The 27,745-nt window shown below is 39.7% G+C and overlaps 1 protein-coding gene across 1 annotated transcript; it reads left to right on the forward strand.

The window, feature by feature from the left end:
* Window positions 1-230: 230 nt before the first annotated feature.
* On the forward strand, window positions 231-27,745 carry LRRC8C (leucine rich repeat containing 8 VRAC subunit C). The gene is made up of 3 exons (XM_063298231.1): window positions 231-448; window positions 19,263-19,404; window positions 25,442-27,745. The coding sequence occupies exons 2-3, from the start codon at window positions 19,267-19,269 to the stop codon at window positions 27,710-27,712; spliced, it is 2,409 nt and encodes an 802-aa protein (XP_063154301.1). The 5' UTR covers window positions 231-448; window positions 19,263-19,266; the 3' UTR covers window positions 27,713-27,745.

The following is a 27,745-nucleotide window of genomic DNA, read 5'->3' on the forward strand; positions in this document are numbered from 1 at the left end:
GATAAGCGCGGGCAGAGTTGCGTGCTGAATGAGCATTCTAAACCTACAGCCCCTCTTGTTTCCTCCTTGAGGGAACGAAGCCGGGGCGCTGCATCTCTTCTCACCGGCCCACGTCTGGCCGGGGCAAAGGGCATCCCCAGCGGAAACCTCCCGCGGCCTCCCTGCGCAGTAGCGGCCTCGAGAAGCCACGTGCGCGTCAGCGTCGAAGCAGGGAGTGGCCCGGAGGTGGCGGCCGGCGGAGGAGACAGTAGGAGGAGAGAGGCTGTCGGAGGAGGGACTGGGGACCGCGGCCTCGAGTCGCCGCTCTCTGCACATAGCTCGGCGCGGAGCATCAGTCGCCCGGTCGCCGTGCTTCGCTGCTATGGAGGGCGCCGGCGCCCGCCTCGGCTCCGCGCACTGCCGCTGCCCGTGAATTGCCTCCAGCGCGCGCAGCACTCTTTTCAGCGAGGTGAGTTCGCCAACCGGGGGGAGATGAAGCACCTCTTGTCTGCAGCCACTTGGCGCCCCTTTCGCTGCCCAGACGCCGGAACGCGGCAACTCCGGCTCTCTTCTCCGGCGAGATCTTCGGGGGGAATCTCCTAGGAATTAAATGGGTGGGGGAGTTAGTAGCCTCTGCCGCGCTGGGAAGACATCTCAACGCAGAGGTCCGGGGTCTTTTATCTATGCCACCCTATTTTTTTTCGTCGAATAAGGCTGATGATAGCGGGACATCTTCCTCTTCGGCATTTGGGCTGCTGCGTTTCCTCAGTCTCAAGGCTTGGGGCCGGGGGCGGGGTGGGAGGGCGGAGGAAACCTGGCTCCTTTGGACAGCCTCTGCCAAATCTTAATCCTTCTGCCTAGTTGTTCTGGACTCAGGAAGTCGTTTCCTTCAGCGCACTGAGTGGTGCCTTTTGTCTCCTCCTAACATGCCACAATTAGCGAACCGTTAGTTTTCCAGAAGAAATACCTCCCCGCTGCGTGTTCTTGCTCAGCTTGGGCAGACTTCCAATGGAGCCGGCCGTAGCTCCCTTGAGGAAAAGTTTCAACAACATCCAGTCCCCATAGTTAACTTTTTCTAGACTCTCCTTTCAGCGAGGAAAGGAAACGGCGGGGGAGAGCGAGTGTGACGGCCACCCCTTTGCTCGGGCGCGAGACGATGCGGAGCGGCGCGGGACGTTTCCCGCCGCTGCCCACGCGCCTTTGCAGGCAGAAGAGATGGAGGCTGAAGACGAAGTGGTGGTTTCAGGGCTGGCTCCTGCCGTAGCTAGAAGGGGATAGGATGGAGTAGAAAAGTTGCAATGCATATCTTCAGTTTGGGGCAGGCTGATTTATAGTCAGGTCAATATGGCGCCCTCCTGATGTAGCTTCCTTACACAGTGTGGCGGTGACGGCTGGGGATGATGAGAGGGGTAGTCCAACACCTGAGAATGCCAGATGGTTACAAGATCTAATCGAGTGATGAGTTATAAGGCATTCCTCTTAATGTTTTCCACCCACATCTCTTTTTCTGGGAAAAGAGTGACACAAAAATAATTATTATATATTTATTTAACTCATATTGGCTAGGTATTATCACTTCTCTTACAGTAGAAGAAAAAATGGTATTAAGGTACAGTAATGTTAATCAGCTCCCACATCCCCAGCCACTGAAGTGAAACAGAAACAAGGAAATACTAATTTGCCAATGGAAAACTTTTGGATTCTGGTTTCCCTCATCCTCAGCTAATGTCATTGGGGATTATGGGAACTGGTGTCCAGTAACATCTCAAAGGCTTTATATTACGCTCCTTGCTACTCCAAAGGATCTGGCAGAAGTGATGGTAAAGCAGGACTTCAGAAATGGTGGAAAATTTACAGCTCAACTGTCCTCCCCCCCCCATTTAAAATTACAATCCTACTCATACTTATCCGGTTATAAGACTCATTAATTAGTCATTTTAAATATGTATACAAAGGATTGTGCTTTTGGAACAGGTTTCATTTGCAGTCTTTTAACTATTATTTACTGACTAAAACTTAGGCATGAAAGCTGGCTGGGTGAACTTGGGCCAGTCTCTCTCTCAGCCCAACTCACCTCACAGGATTGTTGTTGTGGGGAAAATAGGAGGAGGAAGGAGTATTGGGTATGTTTAGCACCTTGAGTTAATAAAGGCAGGATAAAAAAAATCTTTAAAAAATGTATCAGAGATAAGACATCACTTTATGTGGTTTCCTAATTTGTGAGAAATATAACCCTAATGAATAGATGAACATGACTGAGAGAATGAAAAGCCTTGCAGTAACTAAGTCTGATTGTTTTCCTTTTACTTAAAAATAGTTTCTTGGGCGATGTAATTGATTTCCCCCCCCTCTTGTTGATATGAGATGGGTGTTGGCTGCCAGCTTTATCGCTTGTAATTCCATTAAGGAAACCAAACGTACTGTAAAAGCTCCCATATACACGCTAATGTTTTATTCCTTTTGGAAGGCAAGCTTCTTCCTTGTGAAAAGCAGAAGTTTTTGAATTCTAAATTTAGGACTGCCTATATGTTTTTGATAGGCTTACCTGTGGGTTGCACTTTTTGTAATGGGAAGCTAACTCACGAGAACACAATAGAAAAGGTTACTAGGGTAGCATTGTATTGGGACTTTCTCAATTCTGGGGGGAAGACATTTGAAATTTTTTGAAACTGTTACAGATATTGCCACAGAATGGCTCCCTTGATTAACCTAGCCAATCATAATTACCAGGTTTTGTCCCTCACTCTGTTATGGGTCTGCCTGATAGTAAGACTCAGAAGGGGAGGAGTGGGTCCTGCCAGGTTCTCACCTTGCACCTCAGAAGCCAGTGGGCTTCCAGATACCTGGAGGACAAGGTTCAGAATGAGCAGAGCCTGTCGGAGGATGAGCCTGCAGTTTTAGAGCAGTCAGGTAATCAGCCACCTATTGCAGAAGCACAGCAGTAGGCTGAGTCACCTGATATAGAGCCTCAACACAGAAAGATCCTCGCACATGTAGAAAGATCATGTGAGTACAGCCACACCTCATTTAGCAGTTACCTTGCTTAGCGACTTCACAGATACGACGGTAATTAGAAAACATTTTCTGACCAATGCATGCATTTATGACCAAATTACATGCTCCTGACAACAAAAGCCTTTAATGTGAAACTGATTCAGACAGTAGCACCGGCCGGGCCAGCAGAGGGTTCTTCTTAACTAATTAAGGTCACAGAGCTGAGCTTGTTAACTTGCAGTTAGCACTTTTTAGGGAAGCGTGGAGAAAAACAGCTCAGCAAGAGATAGCTTGTCTAAGCAATCTCTCCGCCCTGAAGTGCCAAAAAAGCAGGGGGAAAGGGTCAGTCACAGGACACTGTCTGAGATAACTTTATCTGAATGAGATGGCAGCAATCAGTGATCTTTGCCACATCCCTCTCTCTCTGTCATGTGTTCACATAGCGACAATTTCGCTTAACAAAATTGTGGTTGCTAAATGAGGAGAGGGTGTAGAACAAAATTGTTCAATGAGTCAGGAAGGCTCATCAACTTAATGAAGAAAGAGGTGTGGCACAGGAAAATGGACACACTTAAGTCAGTGCTATAAAGGAGGGCTTTGGGAGTGAGACTTCTGTTGGTAAATAATTTTCCAGCCTTGGCCTTGACTTCCTGAATGCATGCTGCTTCTGATTCCCTAATTGATCTATGAATGGGTACAAGACTACACTCAGGTCTGACACCTGGATCTTGGATTTGCCTGTGTGGGAATTTTGGCTTTTGAAGTAAGTTGGCTAGCTTTTCCTCTCTCATTCCTACACTGTGTTGAGATTTATAGCCACCATAAAAATCTTTTTTCTAAGTCTGACCTCTTGTACTTTCTAGCACAGGACACACTCTCACCATCCTCTCTGTCCTTCCAACAAACTCCCAACACCCTTTAACCTTTTTTTTTTTTTTGTGCAACCAGCTGGGCAAGCTTCAAAACATAGCAGTGAACTGTATCCATCTATCATAATGATTTCCTAAGTTGCTTCTGAGCCCTTTTGGAAGCAAAGATGTACTTCATAAAAAGTATTCCAGTTTTTAAAAACTCTTTCAATTTTTACTGCCAGCTTAGGAGGGGCAGAGGCTTAGTAGACACCAAGGGAGATGCTCATGCACATCACAGTGTACATCACAGGATTGCAATTAGCTTGCTCATTGCTACTTTGTTGTCCATCAAGGGCTTTAATGGTTTGATTGCATGCTTCCTTAGTGGCAGCATTGTTTGCAGCTAAGTAACACATGCATCAGAGTCTTATGGAAAAAAGCTGGCATTCTGTGACATTGATTGGGCAGCGCATGCTTCAGCTGCTGGAGAACCTGGGGTATTCTGTTTGCAGACTAAAGTTTAGCATTGGCCACTCATGTTATTTACCATCCATCTTTTACAACATACAAAAGTGACACATCCAGAGCTGGAAGATGAAGCTATATTTGGTTTAAAAACTAGTTTGTTGGCCTATACAGTATTGGAAAAATAGCTCTTTCAAGCACCTGTGGTTTGTGAATCATTTCCTTTTTTTTCTGTTGTTTTAATCAGTTGGAACATGCTGCTGTTTCTTCCTGCTTTTCTGTTCAGATTACTGTGGTTCATGTGCAGATATTTTTCTACTCAAGGTGGAACAAAGGAAACGTCTTATATGAAGTCTGAATATTGGTCCATTTAAGTTAGTATTATTTGCCCTTTTGAAGTCCTTGGCTTCAGGCAGATCTTTCTGAACTCTAGGCAGAAATGCTAGCAGCTGAATCAGTGACATCCTGCATGCATAACATGCTTTTCTGTCACTCAGAAGTAGTTCTTTCTTACAGGTGTGGGAGAGATTGTGGGGAGGCTGGGAAAGGAACGAAAGGGATACCAGCCATCTTTCAGTTGACAACTTATCTCATAAACAGCAACTGAGCCCAAGTGAAGAGAAATCTGGGAAGGTCTCTCAAAGGACTCAAAAAGTCTCCACAGCAGTTAACTCACTATAAATGAGGCTGAGAAATTCTTATTAACAGTTTCCAAGATTCTGTACTTGCCCCAGATAAGCATTAGAGATCCTTTACAGAATTCTGTGCAGTTCTTGCATCCTTAGTCTTGCCCACCTCTGTGAGTCTTGGCAAGGTTCTATTTTACAACATAATGTTATCCACTGATATCCATCTTGGTCTTCATTCACAGAAACACAGACAGAATATCTTGTTGTCAAGGAGGAAACTGGCAAAGCAGGAAGTAGGATGTCTTGAAACAGAGATGGCTGTTTTATAAATAATTTGCAGATGGCCAAAACAGAAAAGCCCCCCTCCCACTCCCAAGCTTGGCTATGAGTCTTTTCAACAAAGTTGGGAGAAAGAAATTCAGGATTTAAACACACCTATAAAAAGTAGTAGATCCTTAAGCTTTGTAAACTATGGTCCGTATTATTCTCTCCATGCTTCATCCTTTGCCTTTCTGTGAAAATTCCAGGGTGGCATTTTGAATTCTTAGAGAAAAGTGTATTACAGGGGCTTGGATAAAAGTCTGATGCTACGAATTTTGGCAAGTTATTCCTATTTATGCTTGGGCAGTGAGAAAACTGGTATAAAAGTGTGATTCCATTTGCTGATTGCAGAATTATCATTTCAAGAGCTCCATGAATAGATGTTTATTGGATTTGGTGAGCTCCATGACATTTGGAGGGAACATCTTATTAGCTGGATTTTACATAACTCTTACATCCTACAAGAGAGGTTTGTAAAGACTCTATTCCAGTGCAATTATTTTGAGTACAGGTAGTCCTTGCTTACCAACTGCTCATTCAGCAAATGTTCAGAGTTTCAGTGGCACTGAAAAGGAAGCTTTATCACAGGTCCTCAAACTTGTGGCCATCACAGCATCCCCATGGTCATGTGATCGCAATTTGGGCACTTGGCAACTGGCACACATTTATGATGGTTGCAGCATCTCGTGGTCACTCGATTGCCATTTGTGACCTTCAGAGCTGGCTTCTGACAAGCAAAGTCAATGGGGAAGCCAGCAGGAAGTCACAAGTCGTAGTCACATGAGATTGCACTTAACAACCATGGGTGATTTGCTTAACAACCACAGTCAGAACTGACGTTGTAAGTTGAACGCAGTCATGTGGGTTTCATTTTGCAACCACATCCCCTAGTGGCAGAGTGGCCAGTCCCAATTGCGGTCTATAAGTGTGAACTACCTGTATGTTTATTCCCAGGATAATTTTTTTAAAGGAACTGTAAAAGGTAATGTGGTTCTACTGATAATGGTGTTCAGGGCTGTAAAGATGATTATGTTAGTCTCAACCCATGTTGCACACCTTATGGGGAGGGCAAATTTGTACTTTTTTTTCCATTGAGGCTCTCTAAGAGACTGAGAATCTGGCGCTATGTGTGAACCTGGCCAGTAATTTGGTTCTGGACAGAAAATTAAGATCTGCTTAAAATAGTATTTCCAGTTCCGGTTTGGGAGCAAGCCATATTTTCTTTGGCTAACTTGCATTGCTCAAACAAGAGAAGGTAAGAAAAAAGGGTCTGTGTGAGACCCTGGCACATTTTTACCCCCCAGAGCATATATGATGTAGTTGAAGAGCAAGAAATGTATGTACCTCTCCCATATAATTACAAAAGTATATTCTACTGAAGCTAACTCAGTTGGAACTGTGCATGGAGGTACTTTGGACCATTTGAATCAGCCTAACTAGTTCAGAGTGTTCCACTTGAATCACAAGTGTGAGTACCTATTCTGGGTTTTTGCTGAGCAGACAAGGAATCAAATTTGCTCTCTCTGGTGATACACCAAAAGGCTTCTTTCTGTGGCATATCTTTAGCTTTTGGTTATAGCTTCTGGTAACATGATATTCTAGAAGGGCATCGATTGCCACTTCTTTTGTGAGTTCGTTAGGGCGGTAGTTCTGCACATAATGAAGCATCTGAAAAAAGTCAATCATTTAAGTCAAGAATTTTAGCAGCTTAATGTTAGACAAAATAGTAAATGGTAAAGATAAATTGTTACAGAAAGCAGCTCTATTCCGATGTTAGGATGAGAAGATGGGGATCTTTTTCTGTGTGTGTTTGAGGGGAGAGGATTAAGCCTTAAATTCTGTCTGGCTTATGTCTTTGATCATAAACATGTTGCTTGGAATAAGTTTCATAAAAAAGTCAGAGGAGCAGCAATATAATTCTGTGTATACCTATCTGGGAATAAATGCCTAGAAAAACAATGGGAATTGCATCTGAGTAAACAACGCATAGAAGACTTGCAGAATGAGGCTCCATTTCTATCCCTCAGCACATTATATCCAGGAACACATGATATTTAAGAGCACCTAAATAGAATTAATCCCACTGAAATCCCCAATAAGATTTGAGTAAACTGGGTTTGGAGTATGTGCCTATGTGTATGCACATACATACGGACACATTTCATTAAATTATGAGTTATGTCAGTTACTGTTTCTTGGAAAATTTTCCACTTAATCAAATATTTTACTGAAGACAGTATCCAGCACAGCATTTTACTTAACTACCTATCTACCTTACCATTTCAATTCTATTTTTCCCCAAATTTTTAAGACTATCATTACATTCAACATAAATAATTAATTTTGACTATCTTGTTTGAAAAGAATAGCTTAAATTGTTCTTTTCTTCAGCAGTGTTTTCATACTTTACTTAGTTAGAGCTGTCTTGATTGTGTGCCACAATCTGTTCGTACTTCGATTAGATTATATGAGATACATGGAATGAAGGCATGTTTAAGTTGAAAGCAGAGGTCGCAAAAAACGTTTAACAGAGAAAGCCAGTGAGTAACTAATCAAACATAACCTCCACCCCCAATTCAGTGAGACATTCTCCCAGGAAGGAGAGGACCTTCTCTGGGTTACAGCTTCAGTTCTTGAAGTGATGCACTCTTTCAGAATGAGAAAAATCTCATAATTGTATAACAATACAATCCTATCTATATTGACCAGGAAGTAAGTTCCACCATATTGAATGTAGCCTATTAAGAAGTCAATATTCATAGGAAATGCATTTTAGGAGTTGTAATCAACAAGGTTGTTTTGCTAACCAGTAGAACTGATGTTCACAACAGGTAACTGCTCAGCGCTTGAAGAGTCACCTTTTTCTGTCAGCTGTGGCCCTTATGACACAGTTGATTTTAGCAGCGTCTCAAAACCCTTTGTGTAAGCTTGGGAATGAGGAGAATAATAGTGGCTACCAGAACAAGATGAGGGTAAGAAAATTATCTCCATTAACTTTCCTCTTGACAACTTGCTATAAAATCACTGTAAAATAAAGTAGTATGCTAAACTTCAGTCGCTTTCATTTGTTGTGTATTTCTTTAATTTTTTGTCTGTCTTTTTCTCTACATTTTCCTTCTGCTTTGTTTTCACTATCTTTTAATGCTTAAAATATTAAAACAAAATAGTATAAAGCTATTATAAACAATACATAAATTAAAAAGAATAAAACATAACCTTGGGCACTGTTTGAAATGTTCCCAGTGTGTGTTTTAGTTATCCATAACTTTATGAGATGTCACCTACTGAATTATTAGAATAGTAAGAAAAGTAGTAGATTGAAGCTACGTATCACCAAATTCATAACAATAATGTTGGCTTGTCCACAGTTCAGTAGAGTTTTGGAGCTTCAGGTCTCAAACAGTATATCCCACATGTGCTTCATGTACCACACTAAGCCATGGATTATATTTACCATGGGTTGACTAATAAGCTACAATTTTCTGGATTCAAATAACATGGTGAGCCATAAACTGTTGTTTGCAACCACAATAACAGGTTTCAAAGAGCAAGATATGTCAGAATCCAACAGGCCACCAGTCAGATGAGGAATGTATGTTTGATCCCGCCCTTCATTCAGCTTCCCTATCTTAACTCTTAGAAGGTGGAGTACTGCAGAGTTAAAGATGAGGAATCTGTAACCAGAAGTGATTTCCAATAGCAGGTCCACAGATAAAACAGAAGAGAAACTCGTATCATTTGGAGGCAGGAGATGAATGAGAAAATTGTAGCAACTGATTTTATTAAAGGATGGTGTGTTTGTGGAAAAAAACAATAGAAGGTCCATGGATAGTTGCTACATTGGATGGCTTCTTTGGACAGCTTACCCCAACATGTGCCATTCTCATTGGGAAAGTTATCCTCCTAACACATTTGGAATGCTAAATTAAAGGTACCATTATTTAGTTTTTCTATCTAGAAGTGTTTCCCAACCTGGTGTCTGCAGTTTGAAACTACAGTCCCTGAATCTTCAGTGCTTGCAGATAATTGTGGACATTGTAATTCAAATTTATTTAGAGAGCAGCAAATCAGGTGTAATAGTTAAGATCTCAGACTGAGGAGACCAAGGTTCAATTCCTACTTAACTGTGGAACTTACCAGATTACTTTGAGCCTATTACCATCTCTCAGCTCAGTCTACCTCCTAGACTTGTTATGGTGAAGCTGAAATAACAACAAACATGATGTAGATTTGGGCTACAACCTTAGGCACTTTCTGTGCATTAAGTTCATTCTAACTCAGTTGGACTTACTTTTGAGTACCTAAATAAGATTGCACTGTTGTTCTGAACTCTGGAGGCCAGATTCCTTTTTAAGAAAACAAATGCCTAAGATGCATTTGATGCTGAAATACTATTTTATTAGTCTATGTGTGTGAAGGCTGCTGTTTGCTGAGAAATGCTGCAGGCAAGTTGTAAAAGTCTTCTTGTTTGGCAGGGCAGACATAAGGTAGAATACATCCTTTATATAAAAACCCACATTTTGGGGAATCAACCATACCCCTCCTTAGTTCTGTGTGATCTTAAACTAACATTTCTGATGAGGGAAGGTCTTGATAGAGAGATCTTTTGATTTTGAAATACGCCAGTTAAATTGCATCTATACAGGATAATGTCTGGACAAATCAACTAGAGATATAGTCTGTTTGATTTCCAGTTCAAAGGAGTTCATCACTTGCAACTAGACTCTGGTACTAGTTAGCATGAGCAGGCATTGTGATATAATTTTAAGGACATCAGTTGTGGAAATCTGTGTATATTAGTGTTTGTCAAAAGAAAGTGTATTAAATAACCTGGCTTTAATCTGTCATCCCTGGATGCAGACTCAGAGTCTGCTCAAGAGTTCATGGCTAGCATGCACCTGACCCAAAGTTACCTCTGGGCCGCTGGGGGTAGTGTCACACTTTGGACCTGGTTTTTATCTTTGGGCAGCGGCAATGTGATCTGGAGTTGGGGGATATTATCATCAGTCCCTTGTCATTGGCAGATCATCCCCTGTTGGCTTTGGTGTTCTCTGAGGCTGCAGCCTACCAGAGGGACCTAGGACCTATTTGATCAATCTGTCCCAGGCTGCTGGGGGACTGCATGAGATTTCAGAGGGAACATGGGGTTGTTCCTAGGCCTCTGGCACATAGTTTAACTGAAGTCTTAGTCACCATTTGGAACAAGAGGGCAACATTGATCTTGGATTGGATTGCATCTTGTGGACTCTATGTACATGAATCCTGGAGGGTTCCTGGTTTTCAGAAGAACTATGAGTGAAGAAGTGGTAAAAGAGATGTCTAGAGCATAACTGGAGGAAAATGAAGAATGAACCCAACCAAGCATGAGTAAAGGCACATATTAGGCATTACCTCATGGGAAGGGTAACAAGGGTACTCATTGCATCCATGGAGAACTGCCCAGAGGCCCTGTTTAAGGTGACCCAGTCACTCCTGGGTAAGGAGAGGTTGGGGGAACATTTGCAGAGCCACTGTGAGGATTATACTAGGCATCTGTTGGATAAAGTTACTTGAATTTGCGCAAAGCCCAACTCTAGCTGTACAAGCCCTACAGAGGTCCCTGAGGTGCTGTCTTGCCTGGTTATCTGGGAAGAGTTTGAACCTGCTAGTCCTGATGGACAGGGTCCTCAGAGTTGTGAGCTTGGCTACTTGTGTTTTAGATCCATGTTCCTCCTTGTTGATTAAGGCCTCCTGGGAGGTAACATGTAGTTAGGTCCTTGGGGTGCTTAATGCTTCTTCATGGGAAGAGGTAATGCCATCTGCTTTGAAAGAGGCAGTTATCCCCCCTCTACTCAAGAGTCCATTGCTGGACCCAGTGGAGCTGGACAATTTCTGTCTGCTCTCCAAAATGGTTAGCTTACAACCCCAGAGGAAGTAGATTATCTGAACTCTTTTCAGTCAGGATTCAGACACTGAGACTGCATTGACCTTGCTTATTGATTAGCTTTGGTGAGCTAGGGATGGAGGCAGTGCATCCATCCTGGCTCTCCTTGATCTCTCAGTGGCTTTTGATATTATTGATCATAATAATATCAAAAGCCAGAGCATCCTTCTGGAGAGGTTCAAAGGATTGGGAGTGGGAGTTATGGTGCTACGGTGGTAACTCTTCCTTTCTCCAGGACCAGTTCCAGTCAGTGTTTGAGGTGGGGGAGAGATTGAGCCTGAGTCCCCTTTTTTAAAAAGTTCCTCAGGATTTTAGTCTCTCCTCACTCCTATTAAACATCTACACTAAGCTGTTGGGGAGGTCATCCATCAACATGGGGCAAGATATCATCAGAATGCTGATGATACCCAATTGTATGTGTCTTCCCTAGGATGACCAAGTAATGCTGTAGAGGTTCTTTTTCAATGACTGGATTGTATAGGGGTCTGGATGGGGAAGAACAGGCTTCAGCTTAAGACTAAGTAGCCGTGGGTTTTGAGACCCCCTGGACTGGAAGCTTTCCACCTTTAGCTCTGAATGGGGCTGCACTTCCCTAGACAGAGCTAGTGCACAATTGTGGGCATCTGCCTGACTCACAATTCCTGCCTGAGGAGCAGGTGACAGTTGTGACTTGAGGAGCAAGTGGCAGTTGTGGCTAGGGGGGCCTTTGCACAAGTTCATCCCATACGCCAGTTGTGCCCATTTATGGACCAGGAGACCCTACTCACAGTAACTCATGTCTTAGTCACCTCCTAATCTGGATTACTATAATGCACTCTACGTGGGTCTGCCATTGAAGAACATTCAGAAGCTGCAATTGGTCCAGAATGTAGTGTGGCAGGCAGTTTTGGGCATTCCACAATACACCCATCTGACACTGCACTGCTTCCTGTTGGGCCCTGGGTGCAATTGAAGGTGCTGGTTATCACCCATAAAGCCCAACATGACACAGAGCCAAGTTATTTGCAGGACTGCCTCCCTCCAGTTGTTCCTGCTTGCCCCACCAGAACTTGGAGGCTTGGTATGCTCCAGGTCCCCTCTATAAGAAAATACCAGCATTTGGGCTGAGAAGTTAAATTAGCCTGCTAGTGGGTTTGTCTTGTTATCTGCATTATAGACTGATATATATAGATATATTTTTAGGAATCAAATATGTATTCAAAAGATTCTCAGTGTACTTAAAATTGAAACTGGACCTGTTTCTCTTGGATTTGATGGACCAACAGTTTGAGAAGCAACATGGAACTCTGTTCTTATATATGATAACAGCAGCAAGACTCTTATATGCTCAAAGATGGAAGGATGCACAAATTCCCTAGTGGAAGATTGGATGATTAAGTTAATGGAATTGGCGCAAATGGCTAAACTGACAGCATTGATAAGAGAATACTGTAACTGGATTTGTTTCTATTTGGAAGCCGCTTTTGGACTATTTGCTTGTAACGCAAAAAAATGAAGTTTTGATTTTGGGTTTTGATGATTAAGTGGTTTGATTTTAGAGAAATAATGTTACTAAATGTTTAATTAATAGCAAGAGATTAACTTCTATGTACTTTTATATTTGTGTTGGAGAAGGTCAGAAGCCACCTGTGATACGTTTTTCTGTCTACTCTTGCACTGTTTTAGTTTCTCTTGTTTCTTTTTTAGACTTGCATTCTGTCTGTTCTATATTCTGTATTTTAATTATATCTTGAAAATTAATAAAGCTCTATGAAAAAAATAGACTGATTTTTAGACTCTGGGTGCGTGTTATATTATTAAGTTATGTTTTGATTGGAGTTAATCCTCTCTGCACTATCTAGAGCTACTTATGTGAAATGGGGGGGGGTAAATATATGCATAACCCATTACACACTGCTCTCTGCCTCCTGATAATCTTCATAATAGCTTGTGAGGTAGGTTATTTTGAGAGATGATGATGCCCTGTGTGATTTTAAGTGCAGATTTGAATTTGGGTTTCCCTGATTCTAGCTTAGTTCTCTTGCAGCATTCAGATGCTAGAACTGAGATTAAAGGTGTTTCTTTCTGGCATCCTAAGGAGAAAAATTTGGCATGTTGTCTTAAAAATGGATAATTTGAGATATTAAGCTGATCTTTAAACACATTTTTGAAAGCTTTCCAGTTTCTTCCAACAAATTTTTGTACTTCAAGCATTTAGACTCTATGTCACTTAATGTTGATATTTTTAATCTGTGGAATGTTCTAGTTATGATCAACAAAAGTATGGGTTGCTCATCAAAGATGACAAGTTGGCAAAAAACATACAAGTTTATAAAATAAGATGGCCTTCCCAGTGTTTATCATCCCACTCTGAACAGAAAGTGCTTGCAAAACTGAACTCTGTTTCTTATATTCATCTCCCCATAGAACTACTTCAGTCATATTAGTAGATACAGTAGTATTATTTGGCTCTAGTGTAGAATGAGCCAGAAATGCTAAAGCAGGAGAAAAAGAATGACATTTTTGCTAAATTAAGCAGATCCAGAAATTAAATTGTGTTTGATTAATGGTATCAACAAGAGAAATTTGCAGTTGCAAACAAGAAGTAATGGTTTTAGTTTTGCTAACTAAAATAGTAAATAAATAGTAAATAAATAATTGGTTTAATCAGTGTATGTAAACTGTGCTACAGCATCCAAAATCACAACTGAGGCTATGCTATGTATGTTCAAAGGTCCCAGGTTCTCAATCCATAATATACTAAACAGTGCATTAAGCAAATAAGATGAGCTGACTTAAATGCTCATCCATAAAACAATCTAAGTCAAAACTAACTAAGCTTAGCATGTTGTATAAATGCAACAATTAAATTTTGTCTGCCTTGTTAAATGTGTTGTGTGAACACTGCCAGTGACAAATAGCATTTACAAGGTTACAATTCCAATCCCTGATTTATATGTCAAGTCTTTAGCTATTGGTACTTCCACTTGACTATCACCAATTTAAATTCACTTGGCTATCTCAAGTAAGTTTTATTGTACAGTAGGTCAGATCCATAAATTTTTAAAACAAGGCTCTGATTCCATAATTAAGATAAATGCTTTTTAAGACTAATACAGGAAGCCATTCTGAGTGCTGCTGTTGGTGACTTTTCCAGATGACACTGTGAATTATAAATCAACAGGCACATTATCCATAGCAAGCTTGTTTTGTATTAATAAAAAAATAGAGGAGTATTGTGACGTAACCATATTGTGTTGGCTGGTTCATTATGGACTTAGCCATGTGGTACCTGATGCCTTAGTACTATATAGCATTTGTAACTGATTTGGCAGGAAGTCCTGAAAGAAATCCAAGCATTTGGTTTGACATGTATCTTCTGAAAAATAAACCAGATGCTGAGACAAAGAAAGAAAGATTTGTATCTGTATTTAGTGAACACTTCTCTACATATCATCACATTTCCCGCTTATTACAGTAAGTGATCCTTCCTTGTCTTAGAAACAAACCTAAAGATGAATAAAGGAGTCCTGAGTGGAAAACAAACCTACATCACAAGAAGCAACACAGGTGCTTACTTCAAGCTGTAATTTAGTTATGTGCCTTTTAGTAACTGATTCTACAAGTTTTTAAGAAAATTTGCTCATATCTGCACTAGTGATTTATAGTATCTTCATAGCACCACCCAACCATTATTGAAATGATATAAAGCTTAGCTTCATTGTTATTATTATGGCACAATAGTTGGACAATTGTAGGAGATGCTATAAGTCCCTAGCGTAGAAATGACCTTTGTGTTAGCTAACAATGGGATTATAAATGTATCTGTTCAAAAGTAAGACTAATTGTAGTGTAATACTAAAATGGTTGGAGAGTATTTGGTTAGGGAAGGCAAACCTAAGAAACCACCACACTTTCCAGTACCAGCTTTAATACAAATAGGAAGACCAGAAATTCCATTTCCATGGCGTGCACTCTTGCTGGAGTGTGTCCTAGCTATCATTTCTATGCAGTGTAAACCAAAAAGAATAAATGCTTTATCAACATTGTTACATTTATCTTTAAAGTAATTGGCTGTCATTTAACAGTTAGCTTTCAAAAGCACAGAATAATCAACCAATCCTTTGAAACAATGAATATAGGTAGACCTCACTTAACAGCTGCAATTGGGACTGGAATTTCAATTGCTAAACAAGGTATCACATGACCAGTCCCGATTTTATGACCATTTTTACTGCGGTTGTTAAGTGAATCAGTGGTTCCCTATTGATTAGGCTTGTCAGAAGCCATCTGGGAAGGTCGCAAATCACAATCATGGGACCACAGGATGCTGCAACCAGTCATAAATGCGAGCCAGTTGCCAAGTGCCCAAATTGCGATCATGTGACCGTGAGGGTGGTGCAACAGTCATAACTTTGAGGATGGGTCACAAATAACTTTTAGCCTCATTGTATCTCCAAACCGTTGTTAAACAAATGGTTGTTAAGCAAGGGCTGCCTGTAATGTGTTTCTATTACTGGACCACACTATTTCAGATTGCTTATATGCAGATCTGTCATGTATTCACACACAGTAGACAGAAAAAGTAGATAATAAAAGGCTCTAGCCCTTTCCTTCACATTCTGTTGTTGTTGTTGTTTTTGTTATAAAGGAACATTTTGCAGTGTAATCTTACCTGCTGCCTAAAGTCTCAGAGTCAAAATCCCAAAGAACTCACTGCTTCATTTGCTGTTTTAATTATGCCCCCTGATACTGTATGGAATCATAACTGGGTGTTGATTCAAAAATTTCCACTTCATTGAATTAGCAACTATTTCCAGATGGCCTTTCTGAAATCAGTTCAGGCATTAAGCCAGATCCTTAAGAAGTAATGGCTTTGCAGATCATTCAGGGATGCTTGCATTTATACATCTTTCTGTATAAATGATGTACTATGGCACCACTATGCTCTGGGTACACAAATTTGACAGAGTCCTCATGATGTGGCCAACAGTTTGTATTGTGCCCCTGTGCTAGGATTTTTTTGTGCTGGGCAAAATCTGTATTTTCCTGAAAAAATGATATGGGGTCCAACACGAGTGATTTCCACAGTACTTCCCAAGTCTTCAGTGTAATCTTTCTATGACAAATTGGGGGAGGGGGTTCCCACCACTCGTAAAACTTGTGTTCCCATGCCTGTACCTGTCTTTGTCATTCATTTTCATCCTGCTACTTCCCAGGGCTTTTGTTCATGGCCACTGTGTCCATATATTTTTGCTCATTGTATTTTCAAATATCTAAAGAGCAGAACACCATTTTCAGAGTATGCCTTTTAAGTAGCTGTACAATAGCTACATGGATTATTGGGTGTGGTTGCAAAGTAACCCACTTCAAAATCCTTTCCAAATGAAGATCTTGATGTAGTATTTCAGGACTTTGATCTAATGAAAAATCAGTTATCTTGAGGGAAGGAAAAAAGGGGGTTGTGCCAAATTCAACACCTATGCAAGATCAGATGTAATGAGAATGGGAGCTACAGAATGAGGGCAGGAACAGCTAACCATGGTTTGGTCAATTTTTGACCAGTCAAGATCCCAGTGTATTATTACTTGTTGGACAGAATATAGCAGCATATAAATCAGGACAGCAGTGGTACTATGGCAACACAACAGAAACTCAGATTCATTTTTGTGCTAGTCTGGCCAAAATGGTGTAGTATAGTACAATGACTGTGTGTAAGAGCTGAGGCTGCAGAGGCAGGAACCAGTGGTTCATAGGCTAGAGATTGGCTCTAATATCTTATCCATCTTCCCAGGCCATCAAGCACCCTCTCATTTTAGGAAGGTGGAAAAAAGAAGCCGAGAGTTTAAACCCGGAGTACAGATAGATAAACCTCTGACTCCTTTGCACTGCAGTAAATATTCATCTGTTGTGGTTGCAGTTTCATTCTTGCCTGCAGTAAAGAGACTAATCTAGCTAAGTTGTGACTAGGAGTTTTTTGCCAAGTCTAGCTGAAAGCTGAATTAAGGATTAAGTGTCTGGAGACCTGAGATTTACTGTTGAGCCTGGGTATAAAGTCTGATGGCTTGGACTCATCTGAAAGAGTTCTGTGGCAGTACTGTAGTCACACAAAAAAAACCATACATAGGAACAGTTAATAAGCAGTTTAGCTTGAAGCAAACTGAGGATGCATAAGCTTCTACTTGAGTTTGGTGCCATTCCTAGAATTTTATTTTGATACAAGGGCCTTCTCTCTTATTCTGTTTTCATCCTGATCAGTTTTGTAACTGCCACTGAACCTATTTCATTCTCAAAGCCTCATCCAGGAATAATTCCTATGAGTTGCCCGTGTGCAGTAGATAAATGAATTAACTTCCACTATATCCTGATACATAGGCCATCTGGATCGTCTGAAATCCGATGTAGACTTTCATTATTCAAGGAGTACTATCTTTACTACTTCCTTGCTGACCTTACAGCTTTTCTTTAATTATGTGATGAAGGCCAGTTGGGGGGAAAAAACAGAATTCAAAGATTCTATTTTGGAATCAAGATAGATATGTGTGTATGTGTTCCTCCTTATTCACATCCATTTGAGTAGTCTGTCCTGACTTAAGCCCTTTAATTAAGAAACACTAAACATGTTTGTGGCTCTCTTTGCTCAGTTGGGGAGTTGACTATAATGTTATCTTGGAAAAAATCATGAAGATTCAAGTTAATTGGGACAGAAGCAACATTTATACCATAAAATAATCATGCCCTTTTTTATATAGCTGATTCTGTCAGAAGACATGCTAAGATATATAAATGGGCAAATCACTGGTTTATGTGCAGTTTAACTTGATCCATACCAAAGGTTTTAGACTGGTAGATTTTAAAATAGCAGCTCAGGATGCAATATAGGAAATTTGAAAGCAGAGCTGGAAAAAATGATAGGGCTGTTTATTTCTTGATGAGAATAAACCACTATAGTTTGTGCATTTCTTGGATTGGGGTCTAAGAATTACTTTTGGGGGGGTTGGAGACTGATAAATTCACAATTCTTTCTGAACGTATGAATTCATTTCTCTTGAATGTACACACATTGACTGTGTCTAACCTATAATATGATGTGTCTATCTGGCTTAGCATTTTGAGTGAATGCAGCCTTTACAGTTTGAAAAACATAATTTAAGACTCAGTTCTCTGTTTGAACACAGACAGCTGTGGTTTATTCAAACTGTGGTTCAATGGTGAGAGAGAGGATCCCAAGCTTTTATTCTCTTGGCTTCCTTCCCTTCACCCTTGCTCAGTCATCAGTCATATTTCCAAAGCTCCCTTTTAATCTCCCTTCCTCTGTATCTTAACCGACTGTCCTTTATGTTCCTGATTTGTCTTCTCCTTCCTGTATAGCTGTCATCACTGGGCAAGAATAGTCTGGGGCTTTCCCTATTGCTGATTTAAATTGCTATTCACTCATTCTTGAGTTGGCAGAAAACAACTGGCATAAACATTTACTGTCCTGTTGCTGATCCTTATCTAGCATTCATTGCTTCTGCTTTTGGCTTGCAACCAAAATGACCAATAGAAGTCTTCCCCGTTAGGCTGGCACTTGATTCTGAAATGAGGTAATTCAGGCAGGTCAGGGGAATAAAAACAGATTTTGAATTTGTAAAACTTAAGTAAGGAGTAGACGAGGCGGATGGTAGAAGACTAGTCAGACAGATTGGAGTATAGATGTTCTGGTTAGTGATAGCCAGTCATGGAAAGAACATCCAGGATTGAAGGAGCATCTGATGAACTTTGAGAGGCTTTGAGCAATCAACCATTCCCTTAGGAGATCATGTGATCAGTGAGAAACTTGGGAAACATTAATACTACATAGTTCTTCAAATGCCATGACCTAGACCATTGTTTCCTATCCTGGGTGCTTTCTTCATGCGTAGTCTTCAATGCACAGAATTCCCCAAGCAACATGGCCACTGCTGAGAATTTGGAGAATTGAAATCTACACATCTGGAAGGTGCCAGGTTTTGGAAAATGTGGCCTAGACTATATGTATCAGGGAATTTGTTAGGACTGCAGTGAATAAAACTATAGCATGTTTTTTCCTATTAAAAAACCCTAATTATTTAACACATTCCCCCTTTTGCTTTTTTTCAGAACAATGATTCCTGTCACTGAATTCCGCCAGTTCTCTGAACAGCAGCCTGCCTTCCGTGTTTTGAAGCCATGGTGGGATGTATTTACAGACTACCTTTCTGTTGCCATGTTGATGGTTGGTGTGTTTGGTTGCACATTGCAGGTAAGTAAACAGGAATCCAAGCTAAAAATTAGTACCATGGAAGCAGGACTGTGAAGTGTCTCAGATTCCAAGTGACAGAAAAAGATTTAAGTTCATAGACACTAGAATTATTTGTACATCCTGTTCAAGCAGAAAGAGAAAACATAGCAGACCAATTTCCACTAGTGTTACTTAGCTTTTGGAGCAGTAGGGTCCAAGATGACATGGGGTCATCTAAATAATATGATTAATTTTGGTACAGTTATCTGGGTGTTCAAACAGGGAGTGCCCTTACAGCCTTTGTCCAAATATTTGTATACATTGGAAAGGATTCTCAAGTATACAGCTTGAAGTCCCAGAGCTGTTTGCAGCTCCCCAAAGCTTTGTATGCAACCCCAATAACTCTCTAAAAATTGCTACTATATTGTAATCCAGTGTGACAGAAAAGGGTACTTAATAAATACACAGAGAGTAAATATATATTTACCAATCGAAGAGAGTATTTGTAGTTCTGGGTTGAACTGTAGAGTCCTTGGTGCTCTCTGAGCCTTGTTGTTTTCTTGCAGAAGTTTCTGACAATGAAACGTCTGCAAGAAAACAACAAGGCTCAGAGAGCACCAACGACTCCACAAATATATATGAAATTTTATTTTGAATTAATTACATTAAATTTTATTTTGTTTGGCCCTGCTTGCTCCTTGTGTTGACTGAGTGTGGCCCTTGGTGTGTAGATCAGAAGCTAAGTATGATTCACACCCTTGGTATGTGCTAATTTGGGAAGGGGAGGGACATAGGTTTTACTTTTCTTTTCAGTTTATTTTTGAAGTTACTTAAAGAATGAGAATAGAAAAAAAAAGCATTAGAGGGAAGGAAGGGAAAGGACTGTATTAGAGATTTACTGTACAAAATATAAAAAATTATGTAGTTCACCAGATATTCAAAGAAAAATAAAAAACATTCCACTGTTATTCTTACCAGTCACTTTAGATTGGAACATATACAAAGATAATCACATGACAGTTTAGCATTTTAAGAACTAAGAGTCAGGTCAGAGATTGATAAAAACATCAAAAATAGTAAGAATTACAAAGAATTCCCAACTAATCTGAAACAGTTCATCCTTAACTTTATGGGTTTAAATTTACTAGACAGGAAGAAGGTTTTAAAACCTTGTTGAAAGAAACCCAAATGTCAGGTGTGGCAGAAGACCATGCTCAGAATTATAGTTTCCAATTTTAAGTTACAGTGTCAGACTTAGTTTTTAGATATGCAGTTATTTTGGACATCGATGTGTACTCCCAAAGCTTAATCTACCAGTCCTCTAATGAAGGAATTGGATCTAATTTCCAGAGAGAAGCACTGAATATCCTAGCAGAGGTTATCATACTGTATATAAAGCCAACTCAGCAAACTTTATAGGAATATTTTATAGCAAATACTTGATAGCGAATATATAGCCATATTTAATAGAAAAACAAGTAGAAAAGGGGAAGTCAGTATTTGAAATTTGTTTCATCTTAATGATGAACCATCTTCAAAATTTGCTGAGCTTTGTGACATTGTCACCAGATATGGAAGAATGATCCACCCTGATTGTTATATTTCTAGCAGGTATTTTTAGTAAGAATCCATTTTGGCAATCAACAATGGAATAATATGCCAATGGAAAAAAATCTTATACCAGTTTTCTCTGAGTGTAATATTCACAGTAAATTTACTTTTGCCTTCTATTAATATTCCCATTGTTACATATCAATTGTCCTACTTAAATTCTACATTCATTTAATCATGCAGTCTTTGACTTGTTTAGTTTGTGAATCATATTTCATTAACAACTTATATAGGAACCCTAACATATTCTGAGCTTTTCATTATAAGCATTTCAAATTCAGTCAAATTTCTGAGTGTGCCACCTTGTTATTGTAGTTCCTTTTGAACTATACTACATATTTGAAGATACTGAAACTACTAAGGCATTTCTGTCGATTCCAAGGAGAAAGTCTCAAAAGATTTCATCTTTGTTTCATTCAAGGTGAAATCTTGCAGTCTGTACAAATTATTTTTCTCCACTGATCTATTTTTGTTAGCATAATCACCTTCATGAAAATAAATATTTAATACTGAGGTAAAAGAAGATAAACATGGGCTTATTTAATCTTAAAACAGCAACCAATTTTTTTTCAGATCTGTAAACATTATGTGCTAAAATACTATGTGCATATATAATATATGTGGAATGTGCTAATGGAAGTGTATAAACTTTAACGGAAGTGCAGTGTGGCCTGATTGAAAGAGTGCTACAGTGGCATGCATATGTGTCTCCTCCAACACATTCAACAGATGGAGTTCATGGCTACTGGCATATGGCTAAGCCCCTCCTATACATTTTTTTTCAACACATTGGAGGGGTTACCTGAAACCTTTTAGCCTGTAGGAATGATACGGTTTTGTTTACAGTAATCTAGGAAGGTGACTACAGAGCAGAATAGCTATGACAAAATGAATGTGTTCTCCTTGAATCATCAGTTTGAGGTTTACCTCTCTTTTCATTTCCCTGATGTTTTATATCTGCCTTTCAGTTAATTGTTTTGGAGAGTATGCTTAATTGTTCATGTTTTTCAAACACTCTCCTATTGTTTCTGCTGTTCAAGAGAGAAAGTAAAATCTGGATCAAATTCTAAAGCAGAGTTCTCCAACCATAGAAGAGCTAGATGTGATAGGATTACACTGCCAGAGGCCATGATGGCCAGGAATTATAGAAGTTATAATTGCAGATCATGCCCGATTGGATAGTGCCTCATTTAATGAGCCAAATTATTCCTTTGCATCTATTATGACTTACTGCTTTTTAAATATGAAGTGTGAGGCAATATAGAGAGGCAACAGTCCTCCGAACTTGGTGTCCTCTAGATGCTTACTTAAACCAACTTAATTTTTGGCCATGCTGTCTGAAAATTATTGAAATTGAACTCCACTGTTTCTGGGAGAGAACCACATTGGCAAAGACTGTTCTGTACTTTTGAGTATATATAACTGAGTACTGGAAACAAAGAATATAGTCTTTTGAAGGTAATGTTCTGCAAAGACAAACATAATAAAGCTGCCTTTTTTGCACCAACTGTTGTTGCTGAGTTTGCCTTATATTGAATCATAGTTCTCCATATATTCCAGAGTGCTTCCCCTTTCTCTCTTACTGAAATTAGTTTCTATGGATAAAAACAAAGAAGTAGAGAAATCTGGGGCATAACAAATTATTTTTTAATTTGTGTGATACAAACAGTGTCCAAATGCTATATATGGAATTAAGTTGTTCTTATTCTCTCTTTCCTTCCACACATACTACATGCAAGGACCTAGCTGTCTTTCTTGAATTGGCAGTCAGTAGCAGTTATATGCGAGACTGAAATTCTTGACTCTAAAGGCCTGTATTCTTGGCCAGAGGCCTAGTGCTAACTAAGGTTCCTACTTCTGCCTTTCCCAATCACTGTATGTATTACCATTATGAGATGCCTTGTAAATTGTTTCCCAGATGTACATGAGATTATTTGTGGAAGTGGGAGGTAGTGGAAAATATAAGCATGTACAGCAGTGTTTCTCAAAGTTGGCAATTTTACAATGTGTGGACTTCAACTCCCAGAATTCTCCAGCCAGCCATCTGTCTGATACAGAGTGTAGGGGTGGAATTTGATAATCTCGTTTGGCAAAATATAACAGGCCAGAATAGAAATGTTATTGAATAAAAACTCTGGATGTAAGGTCCTGGAGCCAGAGAACTTTAACCTAGATTAGGGACCCAGGTGTCTTCTTCTGTGCTCTACTATGCTCCTCTACCATAGGATGCATCTGTTTGCCTCCTGCTGTGTTTCAGCATGGCTATCGTGGCAAGAAACAGATTGCAGATACAATTTTAACAGGTATTGTTACCTGGAATTTATTTATTTAGTATCGGGACATACATCAACAGCAGCATTGCACCATATCATATAGTGCAATATGATACTCGATGATACTTCAGATCAAGACTTAATGTGGTTTGCTTTATTTTGGCTTTGCAATTTGGGTGAATCCAACCATTATGGTTTATAAATCTCATTGAAGTAAATATCCCAGAGTGTGCAAATGACTAAAACTCAAGAAAATAGCAAGTAAAAATGCAAATATTTGAATTCACATTCCTGCCCGTTACCTCTTCTACAAACAGAGCTGCTTTACTGGCATAAATCTGTGATTATTCAAATCATATCAGTAAATCAGACCAATGCGTAATTTGTGGTATTCTTATTACTGATAATGAGAGTAATTGTTTAATATTAAGATTTATATCCTGCAGAGTATTGTGTCCATGTCAAGAATTTGAAAGCACTTGTATGTTTTCAAACATTCTGTACTTGGGCATTGCAGTCTTCTATTTACCTGAAAAGAATACTAGGGCTCCCCTCACCCTAATATTTTACCCTTAAAATATGAGGGCCACCTCATATAGAAAATATAATATTGAAAACAGATTTTTTTTTCATCTGTCTTTTTGCAGTGGGGAAATCATCTTGAATTCAGAATCATCCTTCTTTTGATAAATATGGTAGTGTTTGGGCTATAGCCAAACTTCTGTTAGACTACAGTCCATGACTTTTAAGCCACAGTATGAACCGTTTGTCTCGTGTGTTTCCTATAGGTTAATGGAGAATAGCTCCTTGCCCTTTCCACTGCAAGATTATTCCATTTGTCCTGGCCATTATGAGCCTGGGAAGGGCATGGAGCAATAGAGCAAAGTGTAGATTACAGCTGCTCTTAATAGCCGTCAGCTTGGTCTGAGAATGAGGCGGTGCACATTCGTGAAGCTAAGCAGGCCTGGCCCTTAAGCTGCCAGGGTTAGAGGCTTCACACTCTCCTTTAAATAAATGCAGGGTATAAGGATAATGAATCGACAAATATATGCCCTTGTTGGAGGTTGAAGAGATGCCTATAAGAAGAGTCTGTGGCACCCATCTGGCCATTTTGATTGTAAAGAGAAGACAGTGTGATTTTCCTCCTCGTTGCTAAGCAACTACAGGACATAGTTGGCACGCAGTTTTCTCCCAGGCTGCTGGAATGCCCAGATGGGGAGTGATAAAGCTACAGAGGAGAAAGGGGCAAAGCTGCTGTTCATTTTAAAGCATTTAATTATCTGTGTCCAATTCTTTCCTTGGAAGTAAACTTGGGTGCCCTTTGAAATGCTAGATTTTATAAAGAGGGCCTTTGAGTAATTCATGCCACCCAAATACAGAGAATTGTGGTTTGGAGTTTTTATTCCATATGGATATAGTAGAATACAGAATATGTGAAAGGTCCTGGTCTATGCTATTAATAAGCCCTCCCAAATTTATTCTAATTTTAGGACATACAGTTGAAAAAATATTTTCATGGCAGAAAAGCTTGGTTTATAGTAAAGTATTATCTTTCTGTCCATGTCTTGAAGCCTTATGCCACCAGAATACAGTATCCATGCTTCATGCCTGAAACCTCGGGCTGTGATTACCTGCCAGATCCTACTAAAAGATGCACAATGATACTGAAACCACCATATTTATGCCTCTCTTTCCCCACAGTCTGTAGTGAAATGGAGACCCACAGACTTTGGATGGCAATATAAAATGCAAGAGGGGAAAAACATCCATAACTTTCCCTGAGCCCTTTGAACAGCTAGCAAATATATACATGCAATAAAACCTATAATACTGTGATTTTTTGTTGTTGTTGTTGTTGTTGTTGTTCATATGGCTGCTTAGTTCCATGACCAAGTAAAGATGATAGATAGCCTTTGAAACAGCCAGCCATGTTTAAATGTTGTGGTGGTCAGAGGAATATAATAGCACTGTAGTTATGATTTTTACACACAACTGCAGTCTGCAGAGATTCTGGTGGTTAGAGAGGTGGCATGATTCATATTCCAAATCTAGGAATTCTGTAGGTACAGTTGTTTCAAAGACTGCAAGTGTGTGACCTTATCTTCCTCTATGAAATGAGTTATTTGCCTCAAAATGTATTTTCAAAGTACAATTTTTGTTTGTGTGCATTTCAGGTTATGCAGGATAAGATCATATGCCTTCCCAAAAGAGTCCAACCTTCTCAGAACATATCTCACCTTCTTAATATGTCAGATATGGATTCCAGTGCAGCTCCATTCCTTCCACCCAAGCCATCTACACCTCCTGCTACTGTTGAAATGAAGGGCCTAAAGACTGACTTAGACCTCCAACAGTACAGCTTTATCAATCAGATGTGCTACGAACGTGCCTTGCATTGGTATGCAAAGTATTTTCCATATCTCGTCCTTATACATACATTGATCTTCATGCTGTGTAGCAACTTTTGGTTCAAATTCCCAGGTTCCAGCTCAAAAATTGAACATTTCATTTCCATTCTGGGGAAATGTTTTGACTCTCCTTGGACTACAAGGGCTTTATCAGAAGTATCTGGAGAAGACTCGGAGGAGAAGGACAACAGGAAGAACAATGTCAGCAGGTCCAATACTGTCCAGCCTAGCACAGAAGGCAATTTGGTCAGGACTCAGTCTTTGAAATCCATACCTGAGAAGTTCATTGTGGATAAAGGAACTCCAGGGGCTTTGGATAAAAAAGAAGGAGAACAAGCTAAAGCATTATTTGAGAAGGTGAAGAAATTCCGTCTCCATGTGGAGGAAGGTGACCTACTCTATGCTATGTATGTTCGCCAAACAGTGCTGAAAGTGATCAAATTTCTTATTATTATTGCATATAACAGTGCACTTGTTTCAAAAGTTCAGTTTACAGTAGATTGCAATGTTGACATCCAAGACATGACAGGATATAAGCACTTTTCTTGCAATCATACAATGGCACATCTCTTTTCTAAACTCTCATTCTGCTACTTGTGCTTTGTAAGTATTTATGGGCTGACATGCCTTTACACTTTGTACTGGCTGTTTTACCGCTCGCTGAAAGAATATTCTTTTGAGTATGTCCGGCAAGAGACTGGAATTGATGATATCCCAGATGTCAGAAATGACTTTGCTTTTATGCTACACATGATAGACCAGTATGATCCTCTTTATTCGAAAAGATTTGCTGTGTTTCTTTCAGAGGTCAGTGAAAACAAACTGAAGCAGCTGAATTTAAACAATGAGTGGACTGCTGATAAACTGAGGCAAAGGTTGCAAATGAATGCCTATAACCGTTTGGAACTGCAGCTGTTTATGCTGTCTGGACTTCCTGATACAGTTTTTGAACTTACAGAGCTTCAGTCCTTGAAACTTGAAATTATTAATAATGTCATGATACCAGCTACCATTGTGCAACTGGACAATCTCCAAGAGCTCTCCCTATACCAGTGTTCTGCAAAGATCCACAGTGCGGCCTTGGCATTTCTAAAAGAAAACCTGAAAGTCTTGAATGTCAAGTTTGATGACTTCAGAGAACTTCCACCTTGGATGTATGGGCTCAGAAATTTAGAAGAATTGAGCTTAATTGGCTCTTTATGCCATGATATTTCTAAAAATATAACTTTGGAGTCTTTTCGAGAGCTTAAGAATCTTAAAATTCTGCACATAAAAAGCAACCTGTCCAAAATTCCACAGTCTGTAGTTGATGTTTCAAGTCACCTTCAAAAAATGTGCATTCATAATGATGGCACTAAACTAGTAATGCTCAACAACCTGAAAAAAATGGTCAACTTGACAGAATTGGAGTTAGTGCACTGTGATCTGGAGCGCATTCCTCATGCTGTTTTCAGCCTTAATACCCTCCAGGAACTAGATCTTAAGGAAAACAATCTGAAATCCATAGAGGAAATTGTTAGCTTTCAACACCTTAGAAAACTTACAACCCTAAAGTTATGGCACAATAGTATAACATATATCCCTGAGCACATAAAGAAGCTCACTAGTCTAGAACGGCTTTCTTTTAGTCACAACAAGATAGAGGTTCTCCCGTCCCACCTTTTCCTATGCAACAAAATTAGATATTTAGACTTATCTTACAATGATATACGATTCATCCCCCCTGAAATTGGGGTTCTACAAAGCTTACAGTATTTTTCAATCTCTTGCAACAAAGTAGAGAGTGTGCCAGATGAGCTGTACTTTTGCAAAAAAATCAAGACACTGAAGATTGGGAAAAACAACTTGTCTATTCTTTCTCCTAAAATTGGAAATCTGGTGTTGCTATCCTACTTGGACATTAAAGGGAACCACCTGGAGTTTCTTCCCCATGAACTTGGTGACTGTAAAGCTCTGAAAAAGAGTGGACTTGTGGTTGAAGACACCTTATTTGAAACTCTGCCTTTGGATGTTAGAGAACAGATGAAGGCCGAATAATATTCTCAGTACTTAAAAAAAAAGAACTGTCCC

Source organism: Candoia aspera, chromosome 3 (genome assembly GCF_035149785.1).
Source record: "Candoia aspera isolate rCanAsp1 chromosome 3, rCanAsp1.hap2, whole genome shotgun sequence".
NCBI lineage: Eukaryota > Metazoa > Chordata > Lepidosauria > Squamata > Boidae > Candoia > Candoia aspera.

Bases quoted from the DNA above. Each gene is read 5' to 3' on its own strand.
- LRRC8C (XM_063298231.1), top strand. From the start codon at position 19,267: ATGATTCCTGTCACTGAATTCCGCCAGTTCTCTGAACAGCAGCCTGCC. The intron at 19,405-25,441 runs GTAAGTAAACAG...TGTGCATTTCAG, and splicing joins TGTTTGGTTGCACATTGCAG to GTTATGCAGGATAAGATCAT.